The 22,329-nt window shown below is 41.4% G+C and overlaps 3 protein-coding genes across 13 annotated transcripts in view; 2 read left to right on the top strand and 1 right to left on the bottom strand.

Annotated features, from left to right (window-relative positions):
• LOC131686076 (acetylcholine receptor subunit alpha-like) overlaps positions 1 to 7,314 on the top strand; it is a 56,055-nt gene extending 48,741 nt beyond the window's left edge. For 5 of the 9 annotated variants that reach the window (XM_058970211.1, XM_058970210.1, XM_058970208.1 and 2 more), the window contains exons 10-13: positions 1,940 to 1,994; positions 2,144 to 2,263; positions 2,404 to 2,671; positions 6,146 to 7,314. In XM_058970211.1, coding sequence (XP_058826194.1) covers positions 1,940 to 1,994; positions 2,144 to 2,263; positions 2,404 to 2,671; positions 6,146 to 6,337 — 635 coding nt within the window. In that variant the 3' untranslated portion in view covers positions 6,338 to 7,314. The remainder of the gene's footprint in view (positions 1 to 1,939; positions 1,995 to 2,143; positions 2,264 to 2,403; positions 2,672 to 6,145) is intronic. The other 4 variants (XM_058970213.1, XM_058970212.1, XM_058970215.1 and 1 more) reach the window with 3 other exon arrangements.
• Positions 7,315 to 10,076: 2,762 nt separating this feature from the next.
• Positions 10,077 to 10,995, top strand: LOC131686075 (type-1 angiotensin II receptor-associated protein). 3 transcript variants are annotated; one of them, XR_009304923.1, is made up of 4 exons: positions 10,077 to 10,231; positions 10,292 to 10,438; positions 10,496 to 10,806; positions 10,868 to 10,995. XR_009304923.1 is itself a non-coding variant. In XM_058970206.1 (3 exons), the coding sequence occupies exons 1-3, from the start codon at positions 10,187 to 10,189 to the stop codon at positions 10,751 to 10,753; spliced, it is 450 nt and encodes a 149-aa protein (XP_058826189.1). In that variant the 5' UTR covers positions 10,077 to 10,186; the 3' UTR covers positions 10,754 to 10,838. The 3 variants fall into 3 exon arrangements, 1 of the variants encoding a protein (XP_058826189.1); XR_009304922.1 differs by having other exon boundaries at positions 10,496 to 10,810; XM_058970206.1 differs by lacking the exon at positions 10,868 to 10,995 and having other exon boundaries at positions 10,496 to 10,838.
• Positions 10,996 to 18,573: 7,578 nt separating this feature from the next.
• LOC131686074 (gametogenetin-binding protein 2-like) lies at positions 18,574 to 20,914 on the bottom strand. Its single transcript, XM_058970204.1, has 6 exons — positions 20,863 to 20,914; positions 20,658 to 20,797; positions 20,031 to 20,603; positions 19,793 to 19,971; positions 18,890 to 19,721; positions 18,574 to 18,832 (listed from the first exon to the last, which is right to left on the bottom strand). Exons 2-6 carry the CDS (start codon positions 20,751 to 20,753, stop codon positions 18,650 to 18,652), a joined length of 1,863 nt encoding a protein of 620 aa, XP_058826187.1. The 5' UTR covers positions 20,754 to 20,797; positions 20,863 to 20,914; the 3' UTR covers positions 18,574 to 18,649.
• Positions 20,915 to 22,329: the final 1,415 nt, after the last annotated feature.

The following is a 22,329-nucleotide window of genomic DNA, read 5'->3' as shown; positions in this document are numbered from 1 at the left end:
TTCTTGTATAATATGGCAATGGAGACGAAGAAAGTGGATTAAATTTTCGAAAACTTTTGCAACGGTAAAGATCACATAATTTCAAAATCAACAACTTTGAAGGTTTGACAACGTCGAAGAAGTTTTTCAACATAAAAAAGCGCAACTATTTATATAATAGTTTTAGTGATTAATTCTCCTTAACTCTTCAAAATTAGTAAGAGATTTGGAGTCTTCAGCAATCTTGTTAATAATGTCATGTTCAACAACTTTATTGAAAATATTAATACTACATGAGATATAAAATGATTCTTAGCCAGTTCTCTTCAATATAACTTTTAATCGTAGGCTTCAGAGATTAATTCCTTGAATGTAATGTAAATGTTATTGTTTATAAACTGCAGAAGAGATTTATTAAATACAGTAATATCAGAATAACTCTCTTTCAAGGTTTTGTTCCACATACAGTCTAATATATTTCGATACTCTGAATATACGGAGTAATCATATCTAACGAAGTTGTTTGAAATAGCATGTTCGAAAACTTTGCTGAAGACATGAAGTCTCAATCTTGAAATAAATTTACTTGAACAGTAAATTCTCCATAATTGTCTCTAGAAAGATTAACCGCCAAAAAGATTGTGTTGTTTTATATTGTAAAATTCTTCGATAATACTAAATATTCAAAGTTGACAGTTTCGAATGAATGTGATCGTGACCGTAAAAACAGTTTTCGAGTATAAATTTTACTTTTATTCGCTATTAAAGCTCACAGCTTGAACCTTGATAATTATTACCGTCTGCGTGATAATGTTTGCACCAATATACAAATAAGGTTTCCGTTTCACTTGTGCATAGAATATCTTGTTTTTTACTTACATGCACGTAACCGACAACTCGTACCCATCGATGGCTGTGAATAAAAGCATAGAGAAATGTTCTTAGCTTGACGTAAAGCAATTTTCTCGAAATATCCATTCCGTTGATTTGTATTGTAATAGCCACATTTAGAATCAGTTCTCCAATCGGCCGCACTTCAACTCGTTTGTCAAGGTCCTGGGTATATTCCTCTGTGCCTACAGTCGCTGTCTGTTCAGTTGTATGTTCCTCTCTCGCATGAAAGTAGACTAGTCTTGTACGAATAATACAAATATTAATAATCATTCGGTAAATCTTGTCTAGGCCATTGGTGGCCATGTAACTGTCTTTGGTCACATTTTCTAATTCCGACGAGTGATTTGAGACCACAATATAGAACCAATGGACCATTGTGGTGTGCCTACGAAATTGACCCGCTCCAAAGGGGGGGGGGGGGGTGGTTAATGCTTCCAGCGTGAAAAAAATAGTGTATCATTTCAATAACATGCTGTAATTTTTCTATGCAAAAATATCGACAAACGACTCGGTGACGAAACTGTATGTAGAACGTCTCTGAAAAAAAAACACGATTTGCGGTATTACCTGCCATTTAAAAACTGCTTAACCGATTTTTTTCAAACTTTGCATAGACATTCTATGTAAAAAATACCCCTACGTTGAGTTTTGGAGATAATTTTTCTATTAAGGGAGTTTTTACTCATTTTAAATAAAAAAAATCAATTTTTCACCTTTTTATGAGTAAACACGCCCTTAATAGAAAAATTGTCCCAAAAACTCAACATAGAGGTTAGGTATTTTTAAAATTGAATGTGTATGCAAAGTTTGAAAGAAATCGGTTAAGTAGTTTTTGAATGGCACCGCAAATCATGTTTTTTCCAGAGATATTCTACAAAAAGCTTCGTCACCGAGTCGTTCGTCGATATTTTTGCATAGAAAAACTCCAGCAGGTTATTCAAATGATACACTATAATGTGCAAAAGTTTTGATCAATTCGCTTCACGCAAAGTTCTAAAAATAATCGCCCCAAAAACAGTTTAACAAATATTGCAAGCTTTATAAGTACACTTATATTTATTTTCAGATTTCTTACCTCGCTTCCTCTTCATGAAGCGACCATCATACATTGAGAAACATAGGTATACAAAATCATTCAAACTATTTTATCATCAATCGTTGCTTAAAGCATTGCATTTTTGTCATGTTCAATACTTACTTTTTTGAATGAATTTTAATCAGCACATGCGTAAATTTAACGGCTCTTTCTATCTTTTCATGACTTGTGTAGAAAATTATTACCCAAAGATCCAAATGCTTGCTTTTATCCTTATTATTCAACAAGCACATTGAATCGTATAGCTCGTTTTGACAATAGGACATCATCAAAAGATGATCTTTCCCCTTCAAGGTATTTATACATTTCATTAATCATTATTTCGTTTTTCTCTCTTCTCGATTAACTTTTTCTTACTTGTTTTTATGTATTATTTATATTTTTTCGAATGATTCTATCAAATATATCATCGCTTCAAATGATACTATTGGTAGAAGTAATTTTCAATTGCATAGTCTGTCAGGTACGGGACCTTTCGGTGGAAGCTGTCAGATCCATGGCCCACTACCAGTAGCCCATTCAGAATCAGAAGACATGTCTCTCTCGACAGCAGCTGACACAGCAGTTCCGTCCGGGATCAAAAGCCCAGTGTTCAAGCAACCACCATACTCGCATTCTGGTTGTCCTATAGAGGTCCATAGAAGCTGCTTTTGCGTACGATTCATTGCAGAACATACAAAAATGCTAGAGGACTCGACAAAGGTGCGTACTAATAGAAACATATATTATATTTTAATTTTGGTGTTATACAAAATAGTCTGATCTTTTTTTTATTTACATATTGAGTAACCAGAAAATTTCTCAATGTGTATGAGTTAACCGACAACATTGCAACACAATCAAATGACAAACCGTTGTAATAAAATTCACTGATTAGGGCACTTCTCAGACAAGCGTATAGGGGAAGATGGGGTAAAACGCACCCCTGGGGCAAAATGCACCCCTTGCTTATATCAAAAACAGCTGAAAATTTCTGGAAAAGGGCAACGCCAGTCGGAAGTCCGCCATAGTAAACATACACTGTCAAAGTTAGATAACCGTACATCAATAGCAGTTCGAGAAATAAACAAAAAACAATAACGTGCTCTTTTCATGTATTTAATGTGGCTCGTACAACAAGGATTTTCAGCTCTTATAAATGCAGTTTTACTATTATATCAGAACATTCCAATTCTACTTATACCGTTGTTCATTATTCTGTCGCACTGCATATTAAAAATCTACTAAATAATTCTCTTTTTGCTAAATTTATATCTCTGCTCCATCGGGGCAAAATGCCCTCTTATTTGATTTTGCTGGTTTTCTATCGAAAACAGAAAAATCGTTCTGAAAACCTACTAATTGCATAACCTAACGCTATTTAATGACACACTTTTGTGAAATCTCGTCATAAAACAAAATTACTTCCTTGTTACTAATTTTGGCACATGAAAAAGTTCCAGAAACATTTAGTCACTTTTTTCAATAGGTTGAAAATATTTACAGAATTTTAAACAATCTGAATACTTTCACCATTTAAGAAACCACTCTTTCCACAGGGTTCCTTTCTTTTATCCACTTGTGAAACTCTACGTTATCGGAAAGTTGTGTATATCTTGTGATTATTCTAGCTATGAAGCGATTATTCAAAATAAATATCAGTAATAACCATGAGTCTTCATCGGCAGTTTTTTGTTTAATTTTGACTTTTTATCGCATAGCTCAAGCACATTTTAAAGAGAAAATTAAAAGCTTTCGAATGAGCATAGCACGATCGCTGGCATTCACGGCTCTCGTTATTATTTTGGCATTAGAAGTTCGTGTTTAATAAAAGACAGACAGCTATCAACACAATTTATAGAAAATAGTCATTTAATTTTGGCGATTTAATGATGTAGTCAAATCTGCGGAAGTAACGCATGGTATAAAAACTGTTTCTTCGAAAAACGATAACCGCATGACGTTTCTATGCCTTCAAAACGCTGCCAAATTCATTTTTTGTCTGAATAACCTAAAATCTGGTCAGAATATCCCTGTTGGCTTAGCTAATACGTCAAAAATACCCAGTTAAACTCATTCCGGAACCGGTTCGGATTTCTGAATGGAGTCATTATGGATTCCAAATCAAATGCAACAACCGATTCCGACTCAGAATCGGTTGTTGCATTTGATTTGGAATCCATACTGACTCCATTCAGGATTCCGAATCAAATTCCGAATGGTTTGACCGGGTACTAGCGGAAAAATCTCGTAAAATTCATGTATGGAGCTCGTCCCACTGTACACTGGTGAAATTGTCTTCAGTTTCACTAATTTAAATTTCATATGAAATGCAGAAAGAGCGCTGCAAACGCATTGGGAACGGCAAAAACAGTTGCAGTGTGAAGCATTTTTTTACCGGGACACAGAAGCCGAGCTGATGACATTCTGGTGACTAAGTCCGAGCTTTGGTATGGGAACCTGATTAGGACACGCGGAGCTATACACTGGTCGATTGATCATCACGCACGTTAGTAACGAACTGACTAGCAGACGATTTTAACACACGTTGTAAAAACATTTTTCCAATTTGCCTGCGATTGACGGTCATTATTACCATAGAGGCAGGGTATAAAGTCTCTTTCGTTTAAAATTTGGACGCTTCCATTGAATTACTGTCGCCCATTTGGTCTTCGAAATTTCTGTGGGAAAATAGTGGATAAGAAATTGAGAGGCATGTTTATTACATGACGATGAACGACGAACACTTGCACTAGGAAGCATCAACAAATCAAACGAATTCAAACATTATTAAGTCATGTCGCATAGAATCACTTCTGTTGATTGTGGATCACCCTTAACACGACGCTTGGTTTCAAAATCATGCCAGCGCACAGAGCAGCATTGGACTGATAAAGCTCATCGAAATTTAAAATTTCTAAAATCGTTAACAGGAGCATTATACCTACTATATATAATAGCCAGAGCCGTAGTGTGGTCTTCTGGCGCTCTTGGCGGAGTCTCAGTTTTGCGCCGCGCTTTCTTTTTCAGTTCGGCCTTTCAAAAATTATTTGTGTACATGGAAATGGCACACATACTCCCTACTTAATTGACATTTGACTGTCGAATTTAATGACTGGACGCACCTCAACAGCACTTTAAAAAAAGTCTATTTGTAAAATTTTAGCTCAATCGGACACGAATAAGAGGTAGCGCAATACGGCGCAAAGACAAAGTGCAAAAATTTTCACCTGTGAAAAAACACAAAAGGGCCCTTAGAATATTTAGAAATTGCATTCGAATTTTTGATGATAAATGGCTTAGGATATAATGAAACGTCGAGATCTACTACCACCCTGAATTTGTATTAAGATAGTCTTTATGGAACTTGGAATATTCTGGATTTGAGTAGATACTGGGGTTTAAAAAGGCTCCTTTATATTATTTTATATGCCAAATGTCTTAGAAATGCATGAAACAACGGATCTTGCATCTTGTTTTGACGACAGTTGCCTCTCTGGTATTAATTTTTGAACAGAGATTTTCAAATAAAAATAAAAAAAAAAAAATGTTTTTTTCGAGTTAACACCAGATTTTTGCATTTGGTGGATATCGATATTTGGCATTCAAAAAAAAATAAGGCTGCATTTCCAACAGTTCCATCTCAATTCAAATATTTTCCTTGTACCACAAAGGCATTTTTTAAACATTACACCAGATGTCGACGCTTCATGATATTGTTTTTGATTGCGCTCAAATTGTGCATGCGGACTTTTTTCGAGTTTCCTATACTTTTGAGGTGGGTCCGGTTTGAAAATTCAGGATGACCATAAATATTTGCACTCTACCGTATATCAAGTATACTGAGGAGATAATTTTAGAAACATTGAACTGATTGGTGGATTGTTCATTACGGTGCATTACCAGTCCAAGGGTCGCCATGGCATTCCAGTTATATCCAGATGGCACCAACCCATCTTTTTGCACAAGTAAGTTAAACAAAGATGCTCCGGTCTAATGAGCGATTTCTAGAAGGTTAACTTCGTGCGGTGTCGTACATTCTTCGTTCGAAGGGTTTTTCGGTGCTCAATGTAACAACCTGCACCTGCTAGAAAACGCTTCCAAATTTTTCTGTTGGTGTGCACTTCCATAAATTATTGAATAATACAAACCACAATAGCGTTTAACATATACACTTTTTGTTTACTTTCTCTCCAGGTCAAAGAAGATTGGAAATATGTCGCAATGGTTCTGGATCGCTTATTCCTGTGGATATTCACATTAGCTGTTTTAGCAGGTACTGCTGGAATTATTCTACAAGCTCCAACATTGTACGATGATCGAATACCGATAGACAAAACATTTGATGAATTAGCAACATCAACAGTTGTTCGTTGTCCGCCACAGTAACAATTCAAATTTATCTTGATACCATCAATTTTTATTTACTTAATTTGTTGAAGTGATTGTCCTTGTTCTGTCGTATAAAATACAGATTAGTTTAGCTTTTCGAAGAACATTAAACCTACCCATAACGCTGTATTGTTCTATTCGATGGCATTGAGATTCAGCTTTTCCGTCACTTTGCTTTACTACAAATCACGTTTATGGAAAAAAACAAATATTCAACAAAAAATTGAGATTTTAGATTTTTTGTGTTGTTTAATTTAATACAAGCCATATGAAACAAGTATACCGAGTTATTTTTTATTATTTATTATTCAGTGACTATAATTACTTTTTATTTTATACACGCATTAGGCAAAAACATTAAGAAAAGTTCATAGCAGTACATTGCTCATCGCAACAAAACGATAACTTTATTGCAACCGAACATATTTGTTAGATTCCACGCAACACGTAGATTCTACATGTTTCTACAGCGTCTTTTAGGAGAAATTAGGTTTAACTTTTTCAGTTGTTGTATGTATGTTACAACAAATACTAATAACAATGATAGTTAACATTTGATGTAAGATTCCATCAATTAATACATATGTCTAGGCCATTAAATATTGTTAATAAAACTGTGGACACTACAACTTACCCAAAATTTACCGTGATAACATGACGATTGTATCAACATATGATTTCTCGGGTTATTAAACCTCAAAAAGGCAAGTTAAAATTGTGACTTCAAGATACATCGCTCCTAAGACCCAATGCAATCAAAGGCCTCTTTTTTGTCGTTTTATCAGTGAGAGAATCGAAAGCTCGAAAACGCTCGATCGTTTGTATTTCAAATTACAAGCTCCTTGAAACTAGAGAACTGTAACTAGCCGGGCCGCTTAGACCCCTTGCCGTTTTGAGGGTTAACGCTTCTAATTAACCCTGCGAAAGTATAAAAACTTGTACTGACGTATATAATATATACTGAGACACGTAAATTAGTATGTATTTCTTAAAAAGAAAAATTATACAAGAAACTGACATGAATTGTGATTTAACGTTCAGTCAAGCCGTGATGTACCTAGCTGTATCAAGAAGTCCCCAACACACTCGACCTACGGTTGGTAGTCGCCAGCCTCTCAGAGCACGGAGACACCTCAGGTCGTCTTCAACGTTTCCTCCTTGTACTCGTCCGGGTAGATTTGAGAACCATTCCTGGTATTATGCCCGGCTCACCGGCGAATAGTTCTCCATATTCATGCTTTACGTTTCATCTCCTATCTGCATTCCGCTGTGGAACATTCGCAACATCTTCCGTTCGAAAAACCTTAGATGTCTCATTAACCCTTTCAAAGCTTCCGATTTGAATCGGTATTTCCTTACGCTAGCTCCAGTTTGTCGCAGCTCAGTTCTTCCAGCATTCCGATACCATCGATTGATCACCTTGATGAATCGGATTATCACCGAGGAGACTTTCAATTTCCGTAAAGGCACGCAAATCTTTGATTCCGCTATAAGATCATACCCAAACAGTCAAATTATTCCCTGTTGTACCTCCAAGCAATCGATTTACGACCGATGGGAATGTACCTCGTAGCAGCCATCGAACTCGGCATCCTATCGTAACTGACTTGTAATTAACAAAAGAAAGGATTTAACCCTTAAATGCATACTGTTGCCATTTGGCAACATACCGAATTATGTGATATAAAGCCTTAACAAGAGTTATATATAGTATCCAACTAAAAAATGAGTACCATGGAAAATGAGTTTCATGCATTTAAGGGTTAAGGTAAGAAAGGAATTAAGGTAAGTATACTCGATTACTGGTTAATACTAAAAATTCTCATTTTACTGTATTATACTACACGTATTTGTAGCGGATGGACAATGACCAACCCACTACGACACCAGTTTGACATAACCGAATCATGGGATGCAGATGGAAAAAAAAGGAGTTGAAACTTTTAATATGTTCAATCCAGATTGTTAAGATTTTGAGAGGGATCATCCATAAATGACGTAGCATAATATGGGGGAGGGAGGAGTTTTGTATTTTGTGATGATGTGTGATGACAGGGGGTAGGGGGTCATGTCATGCTACGTAGCTGTATTAAAGGAGAATAACTAACATCGTTTTTATTTTTTTTTTATTTTACGGGGAAAAGGGGGAGGGGGAGAATTACCGTCAAGATACGGTATTTAGAGGTTTGTGACGAAATGCTACTGGGGGAGGGGGGTATTAAAAATCACTCAAAAATGTTACGTCATTTATGGATCGTCCCACTGGCGTCTCCTGGCCAGACCCAATGGAGTGAGAATTATCTCTCATCCAGCAGTGCTCAATTCTAGTCACGTTCGTTAGGATTTTCTGAGATAAAAATCTCTGGTTACGTCTACCTAATGATCTAACTGGTTTTGGAGCATTGCCTGCCCAGCTGAGTAAGAGCACCGGACGTCATATTGCGTTTTGTCTTGGTATTCCAATACTGTCGTGGGTCATCGGTTTCCCATAAGGTTGCAAGCTTGATGTTCTTCTTTTCACTATTACCGTTGTCCGCTTTCTTTCACTTGTCTTATATATTGCTGTTACTTCGATGTTGGAATCATTTTTCCCATGCATATAGGCGTCTCCTTTGTAAATCTAACTTGAATCTGTTTCCGCCTTGTATATTCCATGCTATAATTCCTTTCAAAAACAAACCATACAAACCAATCTGATCTACTACCGCCGTCTTAGTTATATTAAAAATTAAATTGATCCCCGTGTATTCGAAAGAAAATTCTTAGATTACGATAATTCAAAAAATGTTCGTTAGATTTGATAGTTTTTTTAAATTGTTTCTTATTATTAAATGCAACATATATTTTTTATTTCGATTATAGAGGTTTTGACCTTAAGGTTATTCGCCTCTTAAGGTAAGTGCAACATAATGTAACCCTCAAGTTTCAAGAAACTTTAAAAAATTAAATTCTTACAAAAGCCCCCAAGTATATTGCAGTGAATTAGATTAAGATAGTTTAAAGTTTTTCCTTAGTATTTAAATATAGTTTTCAGATAAATTCATAATGTATCCACCTAGTTTTAATGCATTTGGAATGTATAACGAAAAAATCGACATCTTTAAGCTAACGTATCGTGTACTAAATAAACATATTGCCACAGAGAACAGACATCCATGATCGAACAAAAATATTTAAAAAACGTGTGTAAACATTTGAATTAATATACGATAAACAATAGCACCGCCAAACCAACTTATCCCAACTATCCGTCAAATCCGTTCTGGAACCGGTTCGAAATCCTGAATGGATTCAGTATGGAATCTTGCTCAAAGAAAACTTTGAAAAATAGCATTTGTAATCATAAATATGCGTTGTTGTCAAATGACAAAATATTTGACCTGCACATAATTTTTTATTAGGACAATAAACCTTTAATTTTAATATAACACGGCTTTTTTTTAATTATTTTGTCTTAATTTCCATGAAATAAATATTAAAAAGGGAACAATATTTTATAGAAATAATAAATATATTTTATTGAACTCAGTAAATAAAATTATTTTCTGCCCAATTTATAGAATTTAATCCACAATAAGAATAAGAATAATAATAATAATAATAATAATAATAATAATAATAATAATAATAATAATAATAATAATAATAATAATAATAATAATAATAATAATAATTATAATAATTATAATAATTATAATAATAATAATAATAAACGTGCAATTTTATTTGAGTGTACATAAGCATCTTAGGGAATGACATACCGTCGACAATATCAATACTTTGAACGAGCTGTCATTTTGGATTTCCCCTTATTTGCGCTATTGTTTTGGAAATCATCTTCTAGATATGGATGTTCAAAACGCGTTGAATACTCCCCAATTGCGTGTTAAAGTAAGTGTAATATTTATATTGCTAACAATGTTTTCTACAATATAATATCAATCGTTTCAGATCGTCACTCTTGTTCACATCACCTTTATTGCTGTTGCTCTTCAAAGTTATTGGTTACCGTCCTCATATTTATTTTATAATCAGATTTACATTTTATCACTTTTTTGGGCAATCCAGTGCAATGAATCGATTGATGCAGTTCATTTAGTAAATACTAGCGTAAATCCGTGTTATCTTATGTTTAGTAATCTCTTTTATTTACAGGCGTGCCTTATCAATGCCATGAGCTTCATATTTGATTTGATTGGTATAATTGCATATTTTCCAGATAAAGGTGGAATATTTTCGGTAGTGTTCGCTATGATAAACTTGGCACTTCGACCATTTACACTATTAGTGCTTCATAGAGAACTAATTGATCGTGGTGGGAGTTTAACTCTCATAGCTCAAAGATCTGGCGATAGTCAAGCAAATTATGAGGATATAGATCGCCCACACCAATCATTTTCACCAAATGTTTGAAAATCGACTTAGCAAGCACGAGCCAAAACGGTTCAACAAATAGAACATCAAGTGTATGTAAATATAATCGAATGTTTATTGTTTACATTGATGTTATCATTTGGAAAATCCCAGCCCAATCTATTCACTACTTCAGACCGCTGACGGAGTGGCGGAGAGAAGCTGTGTTGGGACTGGTACTGACATTAGTTTGCGAGAAACCTGGTCGCAGCAAACCAGAGGGATGACGTCAGAGTGCATGTCGATTGATTGATTGATTTTATTGAAACGGGTTTTAACCTTATAGGTCATTCACCCGTAGTATGAAAGGAAATTTTTACATGTAATTTAATTAATTAAAATCTAGTATGTGATGGTCCTGTGGAGTTTGATCTTGGAGGGCGCAGGTTGGTTTGGGTGGGCCGCGGTTGTCCCTCCCATCCTCCGTGTTGGATGCAAAAGGTGAATTTTGATATTCGATGGGCCGCGGAGAACCCTCCCATCACCCGGTCCGGGTGTGGCGAGGGGCCCGCTGTGTGGGGTGTGTTGTGGTGAATTCCAGGTGGGCCGCGGAGAACCCTCCCATCACCCGGTCCGGGAGTGGCGAGGGGCCCGCGGTTCTGAATGGCAGCGTAGCTGAGTGGTACGCCGGGGTTGGTGAGTCTAGATGAGTTCGTAAAGTCCTGAGTCTTTTAAGAAGTTGAGCATGACCTCCTCTCTCACAGGGTCGTTAGAAAGTGCGTCGCGGATGGAGAGTGGTAGGTCATGCATTGCTCGAAGATCTTGTAGCTCGATGCAGTTTATGAGCAGGTGCTCGACTGATTTCCGAGTCCCGCATGTGGTGCAGGAGGGAACGGGTGCGTTGGCGACGGTATGCTCATGGGAAATTTTGGTGTGTCCGGTCCGGAGCCGCGAAAGGACCCTTTGCTCCTTCCAGCTGTCCCTGTCATCCCACTTGGCGGGAGTTCCCTTGATTTTCTGCATATGACCTCTAGAAGTTCGCCAGTGTTGGGCGAAGTGATTGTAGATGGCCTGGGTGAAGTGGCGAACAATGTCCTGCGATGGGACCTCCTTGGTTAACACTTTCCTCGCTGTCCTACCCCGGGTTGCGAGGGAGTCAGCCTCGGCATTCCCCTTTATGCCACAATGTCCGGGGATCCAGCAGAGGGTGGTGAGAGAGTCGATATCCTCTTCGATGGCCTGTACAAAGGGGTGGCGGGACTGGCCGTTCTCGAGGGCGCGAAGAACCGAGAGCGAGTCGGTGAAGATGGTGGTTGCAGAGTCGGAAGGTCTTCGGGCAAGGGCCAGAGCGATGGCTGCTGCTTCGGCCGAGAACACCGAGCATTGGGTCGGGAGCCGGAAGGAGGAGCCGGTTGGGCCGTTGCTAACACCGACTCCCACCTCCCCGTCCCTCTTTGAGCCGTCGGTGAATATGCGTGTGTGGGAGGAGTAGCGCCGTGCTACCAGCTGGTTGTATGTTGCCTGTGCAATTTCTGGTGCTCCTCCGGCCCTGAGGGTTCTGGACAGGGATGTGTCGATCAGGATGGGTTGTGCATTCCAGGGGCGAGGCCAAACCCGGTGCAGCCGGGCGAGTGGGGGTAGGGCGGTTCCAGTGAACTCCAAGTATATATCCTGGGCTGTTTGGAGTGTCGCAGATTCGTCGTTTCCGTATGTCTTCTCAAGTACGCCTAGTGCGCGCCGGAAGATGACGAGGGCGATTCTCCAACGGAATGGGAGTACGCCAGCCTCTACACATGCGCTTTCTGCTGGTGTGCTGGGCAGGAGTTTGGATGCGCTCCGGATGGATCCGTGGTAGAGCGGGGCTAAGATGTTGTTGATGCCTGCGATGTTTTTCCCGGTTATCTCAACTCCGTAGAAGATTCGGCTATAAATAAGGGCTTCGCCAACCCTCAGTGCGATGTCCCTGTTGCATTTAGGGTGCCTGGCGACTATTGTCTGTACTAGGCGTTTACGGTTGGCGCATTCGGCTTTTATCCTCCGGAAATGGGGGGCGAAGGTGGTTTTGCGGTCTAATGTGACCCCGAGGATGGTCGGTTCCTTTCTGTATGTGATCGGGGTGTCGGCGATGCGGATCGGACGGTCGGTGGCACGGTGGAAAGAGTCGCAGATGTGGGTGTAGAAGCTCTTGCTGATCGATAGTCGGAAGCCGATTCCAGTTGCCCATTTGGACACGGCATTGACGGCAGCCTGGAGTTTGATTCGCGTTCTACCTCTGGTTCTTCCGGTTACGACTAGTACAATGTCGTCAGCATACACGAAGATGAAGACCCCCTTGGGGAGGGTGGCGAATATGGTGTTCATAGAGATGAGGAATAGGGTGACCGCGAGTACGGACCCCTGGGGTACTCCGTTTTCTTCCACGTACACTCCGGATTCGCTACCGCCAATTCCAACCCGGAACCTGCGGTCTTGGAGGAAACGCTGGATATAGGCGCCGAGGTTTCCTCCGATCCCCCAGCGGTGGAGTTGGCGGAGGATACCCTCACGCCATACGGTGTTGTATGCTTTTTCGATGTCTAGGGCTGCGATGTCCGCGTGGAGGCCGTCCCTTCTGGCCTGTTCGAGGGTCTCTCCCAGGGATGCCAGGTAAGACCCGGTGCCCTTCCCCTTCCGGAAGGCGTGTTGACGATTGTCCAAGAGTTGGCGCTGTTCGAGGATGTCTGTTAGTCTTCTATTAGCCATCCTCTCAAATGTTTTGCTGATGCAGGGAAGCAGGCTTATAGGCCGGAAGTCCTTGGCCGTACGGGGTCCCTGGACCCTTTTGGGGATCGGGATGACCAGGGCTGTCTGCCACGAGTTCGGGATAGGTCCGCCCTTCCAGATTTGGTTGAAACACTCGAGGAGGGTTCTTTTACCAGATGCCGGTAGGTTGCGTAGAAGAGGATAGCCAATGTTATCGATGCCGGTGGCTTTCCCTTGGCCCTGGTTGAGAGCGTAGGAGAGTTCCGTTCCGGAAAAGGGCTGGTTCCATTGGGCGGATGAGTCCGGAAGGAAGGTAACGGGGTTGGCTTCGAGGTGGTTCTTTCTGGTTTGGAATTCGGTGGGCAGCGAGGTGTTTGCGGAGAGCGAGGAGAAATACCTTCCCAGCTCGTTAGCAATTTCACTGGGTTGAATGCTTGGTGATCCACCGATGTCGAGTGAAAAACCTATGTTACGTCTCTTTCCGCTGAGCGCGTTGACTCGGCGCCAAATTTCCTCCGTTGGTGAATCGGGGTGGATCCCGTCTAGGAAAGAGTTCCAACTGGTGGTTTTGGCTTCGGAGATGGCTTTCCGTGCGTCGTTGCGCAGTTGCCGGAAGTTGTTGGCTCGATGGGCCCATAAAGGGCTGTCGGTCGGAGTTTTCCGAAGGGTACGGAGGGCTCTGCGGCGGTTTTTGATGGCGGTAGCTACTTCGGAGCACCACCAGTGGACCGCTCTCCGTCGTGGGGTCCCGCTGGTTCTGGGAATGCTCGATTCGGCAGCGAAGTGTATGATGTCGGTGAGTTCATCTGCAGTGTACGACCTTAGTGGGTCGAGTTGGTCCGTAAAGGTCTCCTGGAAGTTTGCCCAATCGGCTTCCTTGTAGAGCCATCGACGCCGGCGAGTTGTTGTAGGGGGGGATGCCCTGTGAGTGATCAAGATCGGGTGGTGGTCACTGCTGCAGGAGTCCGGAAGCACGGACCACAGGCAGTCAGGTGCTAGGGGGCTGGAGCATATGGAGATGTCGATGTGCGTTAGGGCAGGGCCTCTGGCGAACGTCGGATTTCCGTCGTTAAGAATGATGGCTCCATTGTTTTCGACAGTTTTGAGGATCTCGTTTCCGCGACGGTTGGGGCGGCGGGACCCCCAGGCTGGATGGTGGGCGTTGAAATCGCCCATGATGAGGAACGGGGTGGGTAGTTGCCGAATCAGGTGATCAAGCTTCTTTCCAACATCCTGGACCTCCTGGGGTATGTACACGGTTGCGACGGTGCAGGGGGTGGGTACCAGGATTCTCCTCGCGATCGCGAGTAGCTGTGTGTCTAAGCGGATTTCGCCTCCTGGGATGTCGGAACGGGTGGCTAATCCGACGGTTTGAAAAATGTTTACACCGGTCCGGAGTTCCCACGTGTAGTGGCCACCAAGCCACCTGGTGGGATCGGTTCCTACGGGGATATGTGTTTCCTGGATGGCAAGCACGATGGGGTTGTGCCGGGCGATGATGACCTGGAGGTCTCCGAGGTTCTGACGCAGTCCGTTGGCATTCCACTGGAGGGCCAGTGTGCTGCGGTTGCCGGAGTTAAGGGTATCGGAGCCGGATTCCGAAGGGGTGCCGGGGCGAGGGTTGCCAGGGCTGTGTGTGTTGGAAATCTGCGGTCTGGTCGTAGTATGTAGGCCTGGTTGTATCAGGTTTAATGGGGTGTCAGCAAGACGTTCCTGGGAGTTCCTATAGTTGTGAAGCAGGTGGCTGGGCGGGTTTGGTGGTGAGTTGTCTAGAAAAGGTGTGGAGCCGTACGATTGTTCGGGAGAAACGCAGCGAATAGTGGGACTTACCCGGTGGGGAGCCGGGCCCCCTGCACCTGCAGCCGCCGAAGGCTCGTCGGTAGGTACCGGTACGTCCGCGGACGGGGCCGGTGCAGGGGAGAAGGCTTTTTCCCTAACGTCTCCTTCTGTACTGGTTTTATCGGAGTTAAATAAACTGCTGGTTGGCTCTGTGTTTGTCGCTGTGTTCAAATGGAAGGTGATGGGGTGCCAGGAGCAGCCAGCTACCGGGCTCGGAGGGCGGGGGTGAAAGTTGTAGCTCATTGGGGTGATGGGATGTTCTTTGTGTTGGTGTTCCGGGGGGTTGGCCGGGCCCTCTGCATCGGCAGCAGCCGAAGGTTCGTCGGGGTGAAACGGTTTGCTTCTTGCTGTGTCACGTGGTGGGGGGTCGTATGGTGGGTGGCGATCCGCTTGCCGTCCTCTAGTTCCCCCTGGTGGGGGTGTGCTGGGAGACCCGGGTTCGCCATGTTTTTTTGTATCCGTAGGTTGGTTTGTCGAAATATGGTGGTCGGCTGGGCTGCGTAGAGGCCCGCTAGGTTGCGGGGCGCTAGAGTCCGCCGGGTTGTCCGCCGTTTCGGTCTTGTTGGTTGCTGTGTTGAAAGGGGGTGGGGCCGTTGAACTGTTTAGGTTGGTAATGAAATTGGTACTTGCCTGGTTTGGTACCGATGGTCCCACACCAACAGCCGCCGGGGGCTCGTCGGGGGGACCCGGTACTTCCCCGGTCAGGGTCGATGTGGGTAGGTTTTTTGTTTTTCTGCTGTTTGTTGGTATCATGTTGGGTTTTATTTTTGGTTGCGCCTTATTCTGAGAGGTCAATCGACAGGTCGTCAAGGTTTGTTCGGTGTTGGAATGGTATTTCGCTGGATGTGTTCGCAGTGTTCTGTCCGTCCCGTGTTATGCTCAGTTTTCGCAGTGGGCTTCGTGACTTGCTCCTTTTTTTGGTGGTTTTGTTGTATTTTTCCCTACTACGACCAGTGCGGGTGGTTTCAGTTGTTTGCAGGTTAAGGATGAGGCTTGTTTGTGGTTGGGTGCCGATCTTGGGTAGAATTATTGTTGAGTGAGTGTTTGATGTTGCTGCTTGTGATTGGGGGGTTTTGTTTGGTTGTGCGTTTCCTATTATTGCCTGGACGTTTCCTGCGATTACCTGCTGCTGGTGTGTTTTTTGGAGTTGTGGGTTTCCGGATTGGGTTTGTTGTTGCGATGTTTTATTTTGTGGCAGCGGGAGGGGCGATTTGGAAGATCCTCTTTGCAGTTCTTGGACTGCTCTGCGCAGGGCGGCCATCTCGTTTCGCAAGTCTTTATTTTGGATGCGCTCTTCGATTATTTGTTCCTTTAGTTTTTTAATTGTTGTGTCTTTATCGTTACTTGTAGGTTGATTTTTGGTGGCTTTTTTTAGGGATTCCACTTCTTGCTTGAGCAGCTGGATAATGCGGTCTCTTTCGTCCACGGTTGTGTCCATTCGTGCGTTTACCTTACTCGCGTATGTTTCCTTTCCTGTTCTGTCCTGTTTCAACAGTGCCCGGGCCTCGGGGAAGGTTAGGTTATTGTCCGTTTTTATTTTGATCAGGTGTTTTTCCGCTTCGAAAACGGAGCAGGTGCGGTCTCGTGCCGAATGTTCCCCTTTGCAGTTTACGCAGTAGCTTGTTTTTTTGCATGGATTTTCTATCGTTGTCTCGTGGTTACTTAAATCTTCCGTTCCGCAGTTTAAGCAGATTTCCTTATCTTTGCAGTTTTTGCTACCGTGCCCGAAGCGGCCGCACCTGTAGCACTGCATGGGGCTGGAGTAATATCTTCTAACGTTTACCCTCAGCATTCCCAAGTATACATAATCCGGTAGGTACGAACCCTCAAAGTACACGACCAGTAGTGGTGTATTAGTCGGGATTCCACTGACTTTTTTCGTGATTCGACGTACTTCAATAACCCCTTGATTTTTGAGTCCTTCCAGTATCAGGTCAGTGGATAAGTTTTTTGTGTCTAGGTCGTAGATTACGCCCGCCGTTTTGTTTAGCACTGGGTGCTGTGTGATTTCAATCTTGGTCCCATTTGCTAGCTGCGTCATCGCCATGAGCTGGCTGTATACTTTTTGGGAAGAGGTTCTGAGGACATACTGTGTACCCCTGGCTTCTTTGCTCGCCTTGACTACCTCGTTCGGTTCTCTTCCGATGGCGTTTTTTAACGATAGGTGGATCAAGAATGGATTGTAGGGTAACGACTGATCGTTTCCCATGGCGTCTTTGGATGCTCGCATGATTAGGGTTTGTTCGTTTATCTGATCCCCGTTATTCATGTAAGCTGGTATTTTGTTGCTGAGGGGTAGCCTCCCGAAGGGAGGGGGGTTATCGGTGTCCATCGAGAAAGGGTGGATCAGATATTGTTTGCTCGGGAATGTGCCGTCCGAGACTTTTCTGTTTTAGGTTACCTCAAGTAACGCACGTGGTTTCGACTCAAAGCTGTGGTGAAAAAGTATGATGGGGGAAAAACTAACCTGACTGACACCGTTTAGCTTGCACTAAAAAAAAACTTTCACAGTAACACTTTTGTACTTAAATCAGTTGGCCAGCGGAGCTGGATTATAAGCCACCCCGCACCGGGAGTCGACGGCCCGTTATGCGGGGTTTTTGGCTGGTATGGCACTTTAACACTCGAATATGCGAATCACGAAAATGGTATAGGAATAAAGCACGTGTTCGGAATCACTTTAGTGCTTCTCTTGTATTGCCGGGGGGCAAAGCCCGAGTTAACACACCGTCCGGATGGCGTCGACCGCACTTTTGATCCACAGGCACTTTTCTTGTGCAATAACTTGCGTGCAAGTAAAACGCGCGGAGCTAGTCAGCTAGTCGACCGATCACTGCTGTGGTTAGAACCGAACTGAGTGCATGTCGAGCGGATCTGCGTGGATTGCCTGCTTTTACTCTAGCAGGCTACATTTGCAGTCTACTGTCAGTACCAGCCCAAATAAGCTTCTCGCCCCCACTCTGTCATCGGGCAAAATTACTATGATACTCCGAACTTGATGACCTACTAAGGAGAGCTGCTCTTAGCATCCAGAAATGCGCGGACACTGAAAAATGTTCCAATCAAACAATGAGCAATTCAGCAGATAACGCGTGAGAAGTGTTGAGAGTGAAAACAGAAAAAAAATTTAATTATGTTTACATATAATGAATAAAATTACATACCTACTTTGTAACTTTTGTGGTACGAATAACATTCATGCTAAATCTGTCGAAATGGATTATTTATATTAAAGTAGAATGGTAGAAAACCGTTGAGGGATTGTCATGTTTGATTTATATATTATGTCAAACAGAAAATGGGGAAAGCTTTTTAAGCGATTTATTATACAAATTGAATTGCTAATTATTAAATACATAATTTTATGTATTTCTACTATTCATCATGAAGCTCCTTTTTACATTGGTTAATGCATAATCGTTTAAAGTTATTCAAAAGTTGTTTGCGAAGTGCCTCCCTTTGCTGTCTAATAATATTACTTCGTAATTTAAACGCTAATATGTGTTCATGTGGAATAACATCCATTTCAGTATCGTCATCTTCAGTTGAAGATTTATCCTAGCAAAAAAATATGATAAATTGAGGAAATTTTAAACTAAAATATCTTGTACATACCAACATTTCTTGCAGAGTCATCGTGGGTCTTGTCACACTCGACCTCACAGCCTGTGACTTTCTAATACTATGAGCTTGTTCTATAAGTGCAGTCTTTCTCAATGGTGGTAAACTATCGTGATTACAAAAGCCATCTGAACATGCTACTTCGGACCCCTCGGGGGTACTAACAATACTTGATGTTCTTGATCCCAGATGAGATGACTCTGTATTATGTGCTTCAGAAGAATATCCACCATCGTTTAATGCGCAAGGCGTACACATATCCCTAGTATTTGTTTCGTCGCATGATTTACATATATTTGATACTATATCAGATTTGAGAAAACTACTGCCCTTGTGATTAATGTTTCCCAACGATTCTTGAGTGTCAATTATGGTAGCGTTACAAACAATCGTGTTCGTATTCAACTGTGTTTCTTCGTAGCTACGTTCTACAGTCGTACAAAAACATCCTTTAAAAACTGGCTCCATTTTGAATCGTTCTAAACCAGGTGCAATATCCCCCAGATGTTTTTTTTCATTTCGCTTCCTTCGTTTCTTCAACTTTTTCTGTTCTCTTTTTTGTTCCTTGCATTTCTCTTCGCGGCTAATTTCTTCATAAAGTAATTCTAAGTTGCTTATTCCTTGCTTTTGCTCCACAGCCATATCAAAGCTCCGCCTCAACGCGTACACAGCAACAGCTGAAAACACTTGACACGCATTTTCTTCTTCGTGAAGACAAACGCTTATACGCCTTAGTTTTTCGTAAAGACACATTCCAATGCATGTTAGAACTTCGTCTTGGGCGATTTCAAGTGTCTTTGCGTGTCGCTCACGATTTTTAGTAGTTCTAAAATTTATCCAAGGTTGCAAAATATTTACCCAAATGTAGTATTAAAGCTGCATTTTTCATGAACTCACCTGCCATTCAACTCAGGTTCGGCTCGCTTGATTAGCCCATCGATGTATTCATGCTTAGTTTGCAAATGAATATGCTTATCCATTAGACAACGTTTGATACCAGAATACAAATGGGCAGCATATCCTTGTTCCTTCGTAGGATTACTTTCGTAAACTAACAAGCAGTATGCCTTTTCGACCTAGAAGTACAATATTTCGTTTAACATACAGTAATAATAATACAACATAATCTGGTCACCTTTGAGCGACACTCTTGACAAAACTTATGTTTTCTGAGATATGCGTCAAGCGTGGTTTGCAATTCAGAAGCCTCTACCACTGCAACTTCATCTTTGCATTGTTGGTTCATGCAGTTCCACACTTCTACCCATGTCTCTGAAAATGGACGTGATCGAAAAGATTCTAACGAATGTAGATTGCACCGTATTTTTTTCCGATTCCGTAGTTGATTTTCCAACAGCCCATCCAAAAGGGTTTTATGCTTGTGAAGCAATGTGCAAATTGATTGCGGAGACCTGATTTTCTCTTCACTTATAGTCAGGATGCCTTTACTTGTTATTACAACTGGATCAAATGTTGGATGCCCAGAAAGCATCAATTGATAAAACAGCCTTTCAACACTCCTTCTGCATCCAACGCAAGGCACATTTTGGCTTAATATTGCTGTAAAATCTGTTGTAGAAACTTGTAATGAGACACGTAACTCAGCAAGTGATAAAAGCTGATATTTTTTAGTGAATTCCTCTAATTCAAGACCCTTAATTGGAGGCTGATCGAAAACGAGGCCTTTTGAGTTTAAATCCATTAGCATCTAAAAAAGGAAATGCAAATATTACAATGTTCAAATATCTATAACTTGCCTCACCATTAAATTTTCTCCACCAATCAGAGGAATTTGTCGTTTAGATACCTTTACACAGTTCACTTCATCGGAACGATACAAATATGTCAGTTTAGCCATTATGCACGAGGTGTTTTAAAATGATTTATGCCTTAAAATATTTTCTGCACAAAAAAGAGCACTATTATTGAATGTTAAATTTTAATGTGTTTCGTTAAATTATATTTACAGATCCCACAAGTACACACGTCACTGGTTCTGGCAAATGTCAAATTACAAAATGGCGTGCCATCTACAAGAACCAACTCAAAGTAGCAAATAGTCAAAACTGCTACATAGGCAGTTATCACTATTGGCGATTTGCGGCAAAGCCAAAATTAGTCATGCGACACCTATGATTCAGCTCATGAACTGGCAAAGTGATACAGTTTGCTTTTTTTTCACCCGTAAGTGAGTCGTAACTTACAACAAAATCTTCATTATCTTCTCGGAAAAAGCTTACCACTGCCAAAATATGAATGAAACGCGTAAGAAATTTAGTTTTATTTGCAATTATTCTGAAATTATAGCCATTTGCCACTATTTCACTCATACATTTCTTCGAAATGTAATCGGGGTATTATTGTGGTTATAAAAAATCGTTCCATAAATAAAGTTCCAACTCGAAACCGAGACCCAATCAGTACCAATGTCAAACTCCTTCATATTTTGAACTACGTAGGAGATTCAGTGAAGACTATCGGAGAGAAGGATCGGCTGTGCATGATACAAAGCTGACACTTTCCTATTAGCCGGATATATTCTTTCCTCGCCTGATCTGGAGAGTTTCATGAATTTACACCATCACATGAAGGTTTAGCTTAACTTAGGACGAACGGGAAATGCTGTTGCGGCGGCTACGGTGCTCAACAAATTACATTTCGAAACAGCGCGCATATAGCTCTACGAATAATATTAGAAACCACTATGTTTTACACTCTTTTCGCAAGATGTTTACTCATCATCTTATAAAATGATGGTTTTCCTTCATTTTCATAAACAATTATCAACAAATTGATCGGTAATTTGGTGTTTAAAAGTCATTTTTTACCAATGTTCACAGAAAATATATGCACTATGACAGAACAGAATCAAATCAGTAACACTTTCCTTCCTGCGCTGTCTGCGAGCGGTTTCAACGTAGAATCACCAATAGGAGTATCAATGTAAAATTTACCTCCAGAGCGCGCTGACGCTAAAAGAGGTGTGATGCAGAAATAATCTGTCAAAGCGCGTGTGTGTAAAAAAGTGGAATTCCACAATTGCGGCTATGTGCGTGTCAAAGTTTGTCCGGTCCAGAGATGCCAGATTTGCAGACATGTCTGCAAATTCGCAGACTTTTAATTGTAGCTGCTGATTTTTTCCACGACGCAGATATTTGCAGATTTTTTAGTTTGGCTGCAGATATTTACAGATTTTTGAAAATAAAGGCTTTTGGTTACACTAGTTTCAAATCTACTTTAGGTTTTTCCTCCATAAGGTATTTCTCTCTACTTATCTTGGGCTAGAATTGCACTTTTCATTTAATATAACGCATCATCAATAAGTCATTTTTGGTCAAGAATAGTTTTCCTGACAATTTTTGTTCTTCCCAGGCTTTTAAAATTATTATAGCAGACATTTGAAAAAAGAATCTGGCATCTCTGGTCGGGTCGGG

Source organism: Topomyia yanbarensis, chromosome 2, assembly GCF_030247195.1.
Source record: "Topomyia yanbarensis strain Yona2022 chromosome 2, ASM3024719v1, whole genome shotgun sequence".
Taxonomy (NCBI): domain Eukaryota; kingdom Metazoa; phylum Arthropoda; class Insecta; order Diptera; family Culicidae; genus Topomyia; species Topomyia yanbarensis.
This window is presented reverse-complemented; position numbering and strand designations above follow the sequence as displayed.

What these genes read in the sequence shown, in the direction of transcription:
- LOC131686075 (XM_058970206.1), top strand. Translation starts at nt 10,187, where the DNA reads ATGGATGTTCAAAACGCGTTGAATACTCCCCAATTGCGTGTTAAA. An exon ending in CTCCCCAATTGCGTGTTAAA is followed by an intron (nt 10,232 to 10,291) that starts GTAAGTGTAATA and finishes CAATCGTTTCAG; the next exon opens with ATCGTCACTCTTGTTCACAT. An exon ending in CGATTGATGCAGTTCATTTA is followed by an intron (nt 10,439 to 10,495) that starts GTAAATACTAGC and finishes TTTTATTTACAG; the next exon opens with GCGTGCCTTATCAATGCCAT.
- LOC131686074 (XM_058970204.1), bottom strand. Translation starts at nt 20,753, where the DNA reads ATGGCTAAACTGACATATTTGTATCGTTCCGATGAAGTGAACTGTGTA. An exon ending in TTGGTGGAGAAAATTTAATG is followed by an intron (nt 20,604 to 20,657) that starts GTGAGGCAAGTT and finishes TTCCTTTTTTAG; the next exon opens with ATGCTAATGGATTTAAACTC. An exon ending in GAACCTGAGTTGAATGGCAG is followed by an intron (nt 19,722 to 19,792) that starts GTGAGTTCATGA and finishes GATAAATTTTAG; the next exon opens with AACTACTAAAAATCGTGAGC.